This window comes from Venturia canescens, chromosome 1, assembly GCF_019457755.1.
Source record: "Venturia canescens isolate UGA chromosome 1, ASM1945775v1, whole genome shotgun sequence".
In the NCBI taxonomy this organism is placed as follows: Eukaryota; Metazoa; Arthropoda; class Insecta; order Hymenoptera; family Ichneumonidae; genus Venturia; species Venturia canescens.
In genome coordinates, this window is record NC_057421.1 from 17,564,843 (window position 1) to 17,577,283 (window position 12,441).

Genomic DNA, 12,441 nt, shown 5'->3' on the forward strand with positions numbered 1-12,441 from the left:
TAACAGGGGGGAACGATTGAAAGCTACAACGACGAGTATGTGCAGAGTTTGGAGCGAGAGAGTTCGCAGTTGTGTACAGTCGCGCCCAATTGAAAAGCGACTTTTCGTTTAAGTTCGATCTCGGGCGCAAAATTACCGGTAAGACTGCAACGGGACAGTATTTTTTGGAGAATTTTTCGAGCTCTCGAACGAGCTCAGTCTCACTCCGATCGGACTCAAACTGAACGATTCACAGCAGAAAGAGTGCGCGATGCATCGATACGAGGTTGTCAGAAGCACGATTTTAAAAAAAAATCGTCAAAATTCGCAATGATTCGCGCGCAAATCCCTTGACGTTGAAAATTTACTTTGTTTTTTCTGTGCAACAATTCTGGGCGGCGTGCAAAGTGAGCGGGAACGGGTCCGCCGTACAAGCCGCTGAACACTCCAGCGCTTTTTCGCATCCCAAGGACGGCCCTTACCGTAGACTTTCGGGACGATTTTGGTCCTCTACGAGGGCTACGAGGTCGCGATTTTAGAAGCATGTCTCTTCAGAAACAATACACTGTTCAGTGGCGTCTCGCGAAATCGGTCAGATGCAGGTTCCAAGGTGTATCGTTAAGGAGGGTGGATCACGAAATAAAAATAATCAGAATTTTATAAAATTTGGTGATAACGTTCTTTGCCATCGAGTATACAAATACAATTCTTTTCAAATTTTTTTACCACATGGCTCTCGCATAATTGAGCGTTAAGGAAGTTGAGGCCGTACAGTCATTTTTTTAACCCAAAAGTTATGACCTGTACCTTTCAAAAGTTAGGCCAGTTTACAGTTTGGCAATGTTGCATACACTTTAAAGAAGAATTGGGGAAAAAAAGACGAAAAACTGGTGAAAGCTCAGTCGAAAACACGAACAGTGATGATCCTAGCCTCAAAAAACTGCACGGAAAACAGATTATTATTAATATAATCTCAGCAAATCTCCTAATAAATCTGAAAAAAATTGACATTATTCAGGAAGCCTTGTCCATGTTGCCCAAAAAATTTCATATCTTTAGCATCATTTTTAACAGATATCACTGAATGTGTCTTGACTTCCATAAAGTTACATGTTATTTGGCCCAAATTGTTATTGATTTTTCTCAGCAACGACGCTCCTAAACTGTCTGAAAATTTAACTGATTTTTTTTACACTTCACTTTAAAAAATGCAATCGGTTTAAAAGCGATGACATCATTTTCATTCTAATGCCTCAACGTCCTTAAATCGAAGTTCTTATGCACGAGATGTATAACTGTATATGTGTAAACTCTATGCTTATACACGTGAACTTTAGTGTTCAAAAATCTAAAAAATTTGTATTGTCTTATATATTTTGAAAGAATACATTTACCAAACTTTACTAAATTCTTATTATCATTTCGAAATTCTTAATATTTTTAACATGGTTTAGCATGGCAACATTGTATCGTCGAGATCCACCCTCCTTAAAAGACGGGTTTGTTTCAAGAGTTGGTTAACACGACGTGGAATTGTCGCACGAGAAAGCGAGGTAGTTTTTTCATAGAGATTGATAATTTTTTGGTGCATCATCGGCAAGTGTGGGGATTACAATAAACGACGAGTTTTTGACAACGTCGTGATAATAATTTTTCGACTCGTTCACAAAATCTGCTGTCAATTGTTCGTTCTGCGTCTGATCCGGAGTAGAATTAAGCACATTCGAAAATTGGTAAAATTTTCTTCGAAATACTGTCATGCTGGGTTGAAATGGGTGATCGCTCGAGACCCGCGGTCAGAATCGAGCCCGTTGCGTTTCAATTGGACATGACTGTACGCCATTTATTTCCGTCGACATGTTGAAAATTATTGACTTGATTTCTACTTCGAGACTAGTACAAACGTGCGCTCCATGAATAGAGGAACTTGAAGAGCGTTCATACGTGCTTATTCATTTCCGCACTGGAATTTGTCATGTATTTATCTAATTAATAGTAGAATGGAGGGGAAGAAAAAAAATGTTCTAAACCTCACGTCACAAGGCCAATAATCTGGGGATGGTAGTCCCCACTATATTTATTTTTACTTGTCATTCCGAGTGTGGATGGATGGAAAAAAAACGAAGAGGCTTTTCAGTCGGTAGCTGACTGTTGCACGAACATTTGATTTCTGGCCGAGTCGACGTTTATTTCGAGTTTTCTGCAGTACATTCGATATGACGAAATTCACGAAATACAAACCTGAAATGTTAGGCTGGCACAAAGAGCCAGGACCGTTGAAAGTGTGGCGCGTGGTGGACGGTCGTAAAAAGACTGAGGACGGAAAAATTGCCCGATTTTCTATCCAAGAAATACCTGTCGATCGTTTCGACGATGCTTTGGATTTGATGTGCACGATTTTCCTCAGGGACGAGCCTATATGCAGTAGCTCGAGTGAGTTTCCAGCCGAATTGTGTAAATTTGACGTGCAATCGAAAATTGGCATTCCCTCAGTGCATCTCATAATATTATAACGGATTTTCAGACATTGTCAATGATGCCGCATCGATGGATGATTTCTGCAAACTATGGAGCTTCAGTCTTCAGCAAGGTGTCGCCGTTGGAGCTTTTCTTGTCGACGGTAACAATCCAAAACCTGTGTTGGCTGGTGTAAATATGACTTTGGTGGACTGTGACGCTACCGAAGAAGCCTTGCAGACGGGAATCGAGGTAATCGTGGTTGCTCTTCCGTTTGAAAAATTTCAAAGTCAAATTGAAACTCTAAACGATCAGCTTCGTTCATTGAAATCGTTTCGAGACGGGTCAGGGTCGGGTTTTATTAATAAACACAGGTGACTATGTTCATCAGCTGATTGAGCCAGTTTACTCTACGCCTTTTCTAACGGGCTGAGCCACGGTGACAGTGCTGAAAAACTACTTAAAATCGTTGCCATCGGAAAATTCGAATTCTTTTAGGAGTACGTTTTACAACGGACGAAGAAGTTTTCTTGTGAAAAACGCAACTATGTTCCTCCTTCTCATGTTGAATTATGAATCACAGCCATCAGTTAATCGGATTTTTAACAGAAGTTATAACTCAATATAAAATGGAAAGTTGTAAAAAAATTTTTGGAAAACCCGGCTCTGTACTGCCCTTAGATTTTCTTTTCAGTCTAAAAAGATGACGCTGAAGTTTGCAGCGTTGGAGTCCAACGAATTGGTCTAAAAAATCCTCCAATAATTCTTCAATTTCGTTTCCTGGCGAATTTGCAATTCCTAGTTTCTCAACTTGCACCGATACTTTGCGAAATAAAAAATTGATAAATTACCAATGTTTCTTTCGTTCATTTCGTTGGACTCCAACGTTGCAAGTTTCAGCGACGTCTAGAAAGTCCTCATTTTATATGTAGCATTTTACAAATTAGGCTCCTGTAATTCAAGAAGTCGATAATTGTGCAGTAAGAAATGCACGCTATTTATTGAGAGCTAGAATTAAAAATATGCGTCAGTCAGTATCTCCCCACGGACTGTGAGTGAGAGGAGAATATTTGCAAACTTCAAAAGTGGAATCTTGACACGGTTTGGCTCAATTAAACATTTTTCCTAATCGTCTTTCCTGAGGGTTTTTCTACTCGGCCAAACAGTGTCTTAAATTTAATTTCGATATTTTACAGTGAGCTCAGGTGACCGAGTCACACTCTTAAACTCGAACTGCCCTATTGAATATTCTGATTGAATAATCCATTCAAAAAATTCTGTCTGAAAACCTGTAACAAATGTAGAGATGAATCATGGAACTTTTTGAAAAAATAAAAAAAAATTAATGTACTTGCTTCTCAGATCATTCAAGTACGTCATAGAACAATAATTGGAGAAAACAGTTACAATCAAGTCATGATTAAATTAAGGAATGATGAGACAAAAACAGTGGGAAATCATCATTTGTCTATGTTGTTACGCTACTGACGTTATCGTGGCTCCCCATTACATTGAGGAGGAAAGTGATCGTTACGTAAGGCGGGATAGATGAAGAAATAGTTCGATATTCCGGTATTCTCAGAATCTGAAAAATCATTTGGGAGACAAATATTTTTCTGTTGTGAGAGATTACCTTATCTAATCATCGATAACTGTACGGTTGGAACGAATCGAAAAACATTTCACATTTTAGACAGACTTTGAGATTGAATCTTGCACGGATGTTTTTATCTCAAGAACAACGTGCGTGGACAATTTTATGGAAACTGACAAATTCGACATCTGTTTTTCTCTCTTTTCGGGAGAGGGGTGGTTCGCCCATTTTGTTTGTTCCCCCTACGTCGAGATTAGAGTATGCTGTAGAGAGTAAATGGTGAAATTCTTCCCCTGTGAAATACCACTTTCAGGTCATCGGAGTCACCTTGCATATTTTACAATTGACAGACCAAAATAATCTTGTTGACACATAGAACGATGTGACTCACAACATTCTCTTTCCATTACAGTTTCGTTCTGAAGTAACACAAAAGATATTGAAATTATTGCACGACCTAGAGACAGAGAAGAATCCTCGAGAAGTTTACAATGTCGACAAATTCATGACGGCGTTTGGCTTGTGCGTTGATTCACGGTTTCGCGGTCAGGGTCTTGGAGTTGAACTTCTTAATGCACGGTAAATATTTCGTTCATATTTTCTATTGTTGAGGGTATGGGTCCCTTCGAATTCTCGAAAGTAAAACTTTCGGATATTCTTCAATTGATCCCCACAAAAAAATCGTTTGCTTACACACACAAATGGGAAAACTGACTTGTTTATGGAGAGTAGACGAAAATTGCAGTTTGGAATACTTCCAATTTTGACATCTGGAAACTGTTTCGTTCTATTAGTGGCCCTAACTGTAATGTGATACTCGGATATTAAATGAAGATATTATTCCGGTTCGGGTGCTCTCGTAGTTTTAAGGAAGTTGAGGCATTAGAATGAAAATGATGTCACCGCTTTTAAACCGATTGCATCTTATAAAGTGAAGTGTAAAAAAAAATCAGTTAAATTTTCAGACAGTTTAGGAGCGTCGTTGCTGAGAAAAATCAATAACAATTTGGGCCAAATAACATGTAATCTTATGGAAGTCAAGACACATTCAGTGATATCTCCGTTAAAAATGATGCTGAAAATATGAAATTTTTCGGGCAACATGAGCAAGGCTTGCCGAATAATGTCAATTTTTTTCAGATTTATTAGGAGATTTGCTGAGATTATATTAATAATAATCTGTTTTCCGTGCAGTTTTTTGAGGCTAGGATCGTCGCTGTTCGTGTTTTCGACTGAGCTTTCACCAGTTTTTCGTCTTTTTTTTCCCAACTTTTCTTTAAAGTGTATGCAACATTGCCAAACTGTAAACTGGCCTAACTTTTGAAAGGTACAGGTCATCACTTTTGGGTAAAAAAAATGACTGTACAGCCTAAACTTCCTTAAGATTTTGACGAAAAAAAGTTTTTTTTTAATAAAAAAGAGTGGGCATAACATTCAGCATGACTTATTATGATGGGTTGAATAAATCACTTTATTTCGTCATATTTTTCTATTTCCACAAATATAAGTTCATGGGTTTTAATATTTGTTTCGAATTCAAGCTAATAAGATGAGCAACTTAGAATGAAATGATTTTTGCACCTTTATTCAATACTCAGCAAATTTTTCTTGATTACAAACACGTTTTATAGAGTTCAAAGTGGCTCGTCCCTAAATTTTGAGAAATCTTTATTCAGAGATCGAATTAGTTCAGATCGATCCTATCAATGCACAAAATTCTATTAATCAAAGCTGGTGCTATTCAAATTTGCAGAAACGAAATCTGCGCAGCGTACGATATTCCTGCCACAACAACAGTATTCACAGCTCCAGCTGCTCAGAAAGCTGCTGCTCAAGCTGGCTTTGAGTTACTTCTCGAACGTCACTTCGTTGACGTCAAAAACGAAGATGGCACTGAAATGTTTCCTGGTATAACATCAAAAGTCGTCAAACTCATGGGGAAGAAATTTTAATAGTGATTTTTCGTTGACTATTAAATTTCAGCTCTATTCTCAATGGGCTGACTATCTTAGAACAATTATAGTATATTTTCTAACGGTAAATTTTGCTGTTTATCGAAAAGTTTGCATTTCAACTTTTAACGTTGGATGTTTTTCGATCGATCGCTTCGTATTTTTGTCACAAACGTTTTTTACACCCTTTGTTTTTGTAACAGATTTTTTTCTCCAGTAGCTGAGACGGCTATTAAATTCTTTTGGATTATACAGAAAAAAACGATTCGACGAGACGCTCTATCAATTTGTATTCACTTTATTATTGTTTCAATGTGCAGTTACTGAACATCGGGAAATTCTATATTTGAGTTCGTCTTCAGACATTGTGTCACATCCCGAGCTCATGCTTGACTTAAAAAAACAGATTACATGAGTCTCTCTCCTTGTAATTTGTGTCTCATATTGCAAAGTTGGAATTCTATGATTATTGCCTTGTAAAACGTTCATCCACGGTGAGTTATAGCAAAGTGGGTGTGGTGATAGGTTTGTAATGACACGACAAGAATGGCAAAATGGCTTCAACTGAATACTGGTAACGGTCAAGTTTGCAAACAATGAAAAACAGAAGAAACTTCATGATTTAATTGATTAGAAAATTTACACAAAAATTATTGTTTGTGATGCACGGACAACAAGGAATTAGATGATGGATTGAAAAATGGGAAATCATAAGTTTAGGATGAGCAACATTTCGCCAAGGGAGTTAATAAAAAATTGGAAAACGTCGTTCCATTTATATCACTGCTCGCAACATGGAGATGTAACCTGCTGCGGTTTTGACAACCTGTACAGAAAAATCGAAATAAAACTTCACAGAAATATCCACCTGATTTTCCGTATTCATGGTATAATTAACGAAAGTTATGCTTACACCTGTGAAACCAAATAGAGAAAAAATGTAGAAACCACCACCTGTTAAATGAATCGGCTTGCAAGAAGCGATCATACAAATGATTAGTTGTTTATTGAAGGAATTCGACATTTCGTACCATTGGCACTGATAATATGCTGCATAAAGGTTTGTGCTCTGTATAAAAATGGTACAAAAATTCTTTCATGGCTACAATACACGAGAAAAAATTTTTTTCCAGTTAAACACCAATATGAAAACAGAGATCCATAACCTACTTCGGTAATAAGATATTCGCCAGCGACGCAGTAGCCATAAATCATCAAAAGGATCGTTGCAGTTTCTAACACCGAGGCTAGGATTACAGTTTTGTCTGAATTGTCAAGATTCTTGAAATGTCCATTGAAAAAATTGATCGGTTAGAATGACTTTACGTGAAAAATTGCGTCGAAACAAATATTTCATGATTACGTACCACTATAACGTTGTAAGCTGCGAGACCAATGAGCAGGGTGCATATAAAAAGTTCTTCCAAAAGTAATACGTTGAATACTTCGTTGATATCTGCTACCAATCTATTCGCATTGGGTATATTATTATACTGCATATGTAGGATATGGAGTTTAATGATTTTCAAGCTTGTATTGCGAGTTTCAGCCACAACGAAATGTCGTTTTTTGAAAAATATTTTATGAAGTCTATGTGTTGATTTCGGCTACAAAAACTAGTTGAACTCAACGGCAGTTTAAGGTAGTTCATGCACGAAACGATTTTCTTGAAATTGACACATAGTTTACATGGGAAGTCGACTGACACGCATATTGAATTTAAAAGGATTCGTCTTATTGATTATTCAGATATACGAGTTTAAATATGAAGAAAAATACACAGGGTTGTAGGGACGATGCGTAAAAAATCGTTTATCGTTCCATATAATGAATGACGCTTCTTACGAGGTTTATGAAAAAGTACACAATAACAATGAAATATATAATGAAGGTTTGGGAAAAAATTCGAGATGATTGTCTTACTAGTAATAAAGATATATTACGTTAAAGATTGAACAAAATTGGCAATGAGCACTCGTATAACCTGACATTTTCTTATTTTTGCTTTTTGTATCTTCTTGGCTTGACCCATTCCTCGCATAGCCTTTAATATGATTTTTTACATAAAAAACTAGTCTTTTAGCCAGGGATGAATGAAATTTCGGGTTCAGTCCGTGATGGATCTCTGATTAATTAATAGTTTGTAATTTGATTCGCCAAAAAATAAGTTAAAAAAATTTATTTACAATTTCGAATTAATAACTCTGACATTAATTTAAAGTAATTATATTTTTAATTCGGGAATAAGAATCGATTGAGTTCAAACACCCATAAAATACGACCCTTCGAGCACGAACTACCTTAATGTAAAAATAAAGTCACAAAGTCTTTTGTTGCCCGACTTCAATTGTTTAGAGTTGAATTTTTCCCAACACGGTGTTGATATGCTCGAAATGTAAGAGTTAGAACCTTACCCAACAATGTTCCGATGTTTCTTTACGATATCCTGAAAAACTAATTTGGAAGACCGATCTTCCTCGCCAAGATCCAACTTGATGTTTTTAATTCTCAGCGCCAATACGGACATCTCTCCACAAACGTGAAGGATCAAAGAAAATAAATAGCCAATCGTTGCCGCTAAGAACGTATTCAAATAAATTTCCGGGAGTTGATATGCCCACATGATCCAAAAGGCTGTAGTATCTAGCTCGAAGAAAACTCGAGTACGATAGGGTAGTTCGAGGATTTTGGTTTCATTTTGCTCTCCTGATGAAAGATAACCAATTTTTTTGTCAGTTCGAGGTGAAAAAAATCCTAAATCCATACGAATACCACAGGTTTTTTTTACTAAAAAAACCGACTCGAAAAAGTCGTGTAATTAAAGAAAAATTAATGTCAATATTTTCCATCACTGATATAAATACAAAAAAATGAACGTTTTCCTCAGCATAAACATTTTCGATCAGGGATCTGGCTCTTGGGTATAGACTCTGTGTTGTCATGCACCGGAAGTACAGAAGAATACATTCAGTGAAGACGAATAAAATTTCTAAGGTCCCTGTCATTACGTTGTTGCGTCTTATCATCGACTTAATAAAAGTGGGAGTAAAATTAAGAAAGGCCAAAAGGAGAAAAGATTTAACCAAACTGAGTTGTGTGATTCGGAGCTTGTGATAAACCGTACCACAACCAGGGTGAATTTACAAACAAAAACACAGGTCGAATGTTCTAAAAATGTCAGAGTGGGCGAACAATGTTGTCTTATTTACCGGCTTTAAGAAGAACTTCCAATGGCTTTATATGAACGGCGACCGAGGCGACTACTCCCATGAGCACCCAAAGTTTGAAAAATATTTTAGCGACGCGATTGTAAACGAGATACATTTTTTTCTCGTCGGAGCTTTCGAAAGATTTTTCATCAACGGCCTCTATCACCCGTTCGGTAAGGCCCACAAGTGTCCGAGAGAATCTCATGACCAACATTTTCGATATAACCATAATGTTCCATGCGTTCTCCGAAATATTGAGAAGCATTAAATTAAAGTTTCCAAATATTTCGACAAAGTCGGCGGTTGTAGCACATGTATGAACCACGTGATAAATAAACCAAACGGAAAATTTAGCGTAAGTTGAGTGCAGCGGCCATACACCCATGAAAGTGAATAGTTGCTCGTTCATTTTGAACAAATGTTTTGCCCGATCAAAGTCGTCCTGGAAGGCGATAAATATTTCAAAATAAACTACGATTCAAACGCATCTTCATCAATGAAAGATTGTCTTTGAGTACTCACTGCCATCGGAAAAGCTTCAAGGTTATCGTCACGATGGTTCACCATAGACTGAGATGGCAGAGTCCCTGTCACGGGTTATTGCGCAAGACCGGACCGTTCATTCGAAGAAGGAAATAAAACTTGCAACCATTCATTTGTTAGATAATACATCCGAGACGTAATTATGGTTTTCTAAACTTTTTCATATTGATCTCTGTGTCCTGGCTTCGATGCACGCTCGCTCTTTCATTCTTTACAGTGAAAAAAAAAAAATTCCTTTTTTTCTCTCCATTTTTAATGATCTCACCAGTTGTACAACATTGCATTTGTTAGATGTTAGACGTAATTATGGGTAGTGGTTCCCTTAACTTTTTTATATTGATCCCTGTGTCTTGGCTCCGGTGCACGCTCGCTCTTTTTTTCTGGACTGTGAAAAAAAGAATTCGTTTTTCTATCTATTTTTAGTGATCTCAACAGTCGTACGATTTCGAATTTTTCTTCCATTTGTCGAAGTACAGTATGCAGTACGACCGCGAGTAGACGATTATATTTAATTAATGGTTAAAATGTTTTAATAGCGACTAAAAACTTTTAGCACAACGTGTGCGATGTACGAGGAAAATTATCGGTGGTGAATTTAAACTCGAATGGCATGTATGAGAAATTATAATTTTATGGTCATCGCCAGACTCTCTGTCGTTGAGCTGACTCATTCGTTTCTTGTACGCCGATCAGGTCACTTCGTCAGATAAAAAACGCACTCACCAAAGCTGGGTGCAGGAGCAATAGTGACACGTGAAATTGTTAACACGGCTAGTGGTCATTTACTGACATAGTACCAAACAAAAGGGGTTATTGCAATCGAATCCAAGATATAGGAACGGATCCTAACTCGAGGTAGTACAATTATTTGAAACGTTTTATTTACATAAAAGTGTTGAAATTTTTAAATCATTCGAAGGTGAAATACTTGAAGTTGAAATGAGATGAAAATGATGCAAACAAATCAAAGATAAACACGAGCACTTTAAAAGTTCGTGAAATCTATTAGAAACTTGTGCACAAACAGTGACACACATTTAAAAAAAAATTTATTCCAACTGCTATTTATTATTTCTATAACATTCGGTCATCTTGCTGCCCGAGGGTGTTTTCACATGCCTGTCCCTAGTGGTTTGCCTACATTCAGTTCGGTCTTCTGAATCTGATGTTTAAATCCCTTGGCTTACATCTCTTCAATTTTCTTCTGATGTGGTCTACTCTGAGCAGATTTACTACGAAGTGTTCGGGGTGGCTGTTCATTCTAGTTGTATAATTTTCACTGAGTCTGCTCACTTCCTCCCCGACCGTGTTGATTCGCAGGTCTTTGTGTATGTCTGCATTTGTGACAAACCAAGGCGTGTTGGTGATTTGCAATATTTTTATATTCAAGTTCGACGCTGTGCTCCAAAACTGGATTTCGTGTGCCCAGTTTCTCTTGAGTATTGTTACGTAGAGGGAAACTCTGGATTTTTTGACGATGAGCCATTACACTTCTTCAGCTTCAGTTCTATTCTTTTTGTTTTAGTGTGCTTTGACCAGGCTAATCGTCTGTCCAGGTGGACTCCTAAGTATTAAACTCATTGTCCGACAGTAGTATCTGCCTGTATAATGTGACACTGGGGCAGTTATCTCTCCTTGTTGCGAAAGTGATTTGTGTCGATTTTTTGTTCCACTTGTTTTCACTTTCCATTACTCGAGCTATTCTTCTATTCTGTACAGGAGTTGTTCGATTGTGTATTGGATGCTATGGTTCGGTCGCTAATATGGCGGTATCGTCCACAAACATTGCCTTCGTTGTGTCTATTGAATAGAACAAGAGTTTAAAGACGCGCTTGTCTTTGCAGTACACGAAATTTTCTGTTGGTGAGATATGATTTTAGCAATTTGAAAAATTGTGGTACGGTCCGTTTGATTTTGTCGATTGGAAAGTAGCCCATTATGTCAAACCTTAGGGAACTTTGAATTTTTGTTTTTAAATGAATACTGGTGTAGTGGGATTAGCTCGTTCTTTACGATGTACGGTTTTAGCTTTCTTGGAAGAATTTTTTTTAGTATTTTTGGTGTGGTTTTAGGAGGCTAATCGATCTGTATGATGTGATATCGTTTCGTTCTATTCTGTTGGTACGTATGATGATCTCGCTATGGCATTGAAGAGCGAGGTTATTCTCACCTTATTAAGTCGTTGAAACTGAGGATGAAATCATTTTTGCACCTTTCAATACTCAGCAAATTTTTCTTGATTACAATCACGTTTTGTAGAGTTCAAAGTGGCCTGCTCTTGAATATTGAGAAATCTTTATTCATGGAAGAGATCGAACTATAGTTCAGATCAATCCTATATCAATGCATGAAATCCTATCGATTAAAGCTGGTGCTTTGCATTTGCACAACCGAAATCTGTGCAATCTACGATATTCCAGTCATAATAACAATATTCACAGCTCCGCAGGAGAAGACATGTAATTGTAATTTTTTGCTAATTATCAAATTTCAGCTCTTAATGGCTGAATCTTAGAAATCTTATAATATGGCTAATCTTAGAAAAATTTATAGTATATTTTCCAACGGTCAATTTCGCTGTTCAACGAAAAGTTTGCATTTCAACTTTTAATGCTGGATGTTTTTCAACTGATCGCGTCCCATATTTGTCATAAACTTTTTTTACAATTTTTGTTTTTGTAACAGCTTTTTTCTCCAGTAGCTGTCA

General features: G+C 37.1%; 2 protein-coding genes across 2 annotated transcripts; one reads left to right on the forward strand and one right to left on the reverse strand.

Annotated features, from left to right (window-relative positions):
- The first annotated feature begins 1,892 nt into the window (after positions 1 to 1,892).
- On the forward strand, positions 1,893 to 6,854 carry LOC122412939 (uncharacterized). The gene is made up of 4 exons (XM_043422937.1): positions 1,893 to 2,412; positions 2,504 to 2,688; positions 4,443 to 4,609; positions 5,784 to 6,854. Exons 1-4 carry the CDS (start codon positions 2,196 to 2,198, stop codon positions 5,980 to 5,982), a joined length of 768 nt encoding a protein of 255 aa, XP_043278872.1. The 5' UTR covers positions 1,893 to 2,195; the 3' UTR covers positions 5,983 to 6,854.
- A 2,329-nt stretch (positions 6,855 to 9,183) lies between these two features.
- LOC122419123 (uncharacterized) lies at positions 9,184 to 9,758 on the reverse strand. The gene is made up of 2 exons (XM_043433414.1): positions 9,714 to 9,758; positions 9,184 to 9,633 (listed from the first exon to the last, which is right to left on the reverse strand). The coding sequence occupies exons 1-2, from the start codon at positions 9,756 to 9,758 to the stop codon at positions 9,184 to 9,186; spliced, it is 495 nt and encodes a 164-aa protein (XP_043289349.1).
- Positions 9,759 to 12,441: the final 2,683 nt, after the last annotated feature.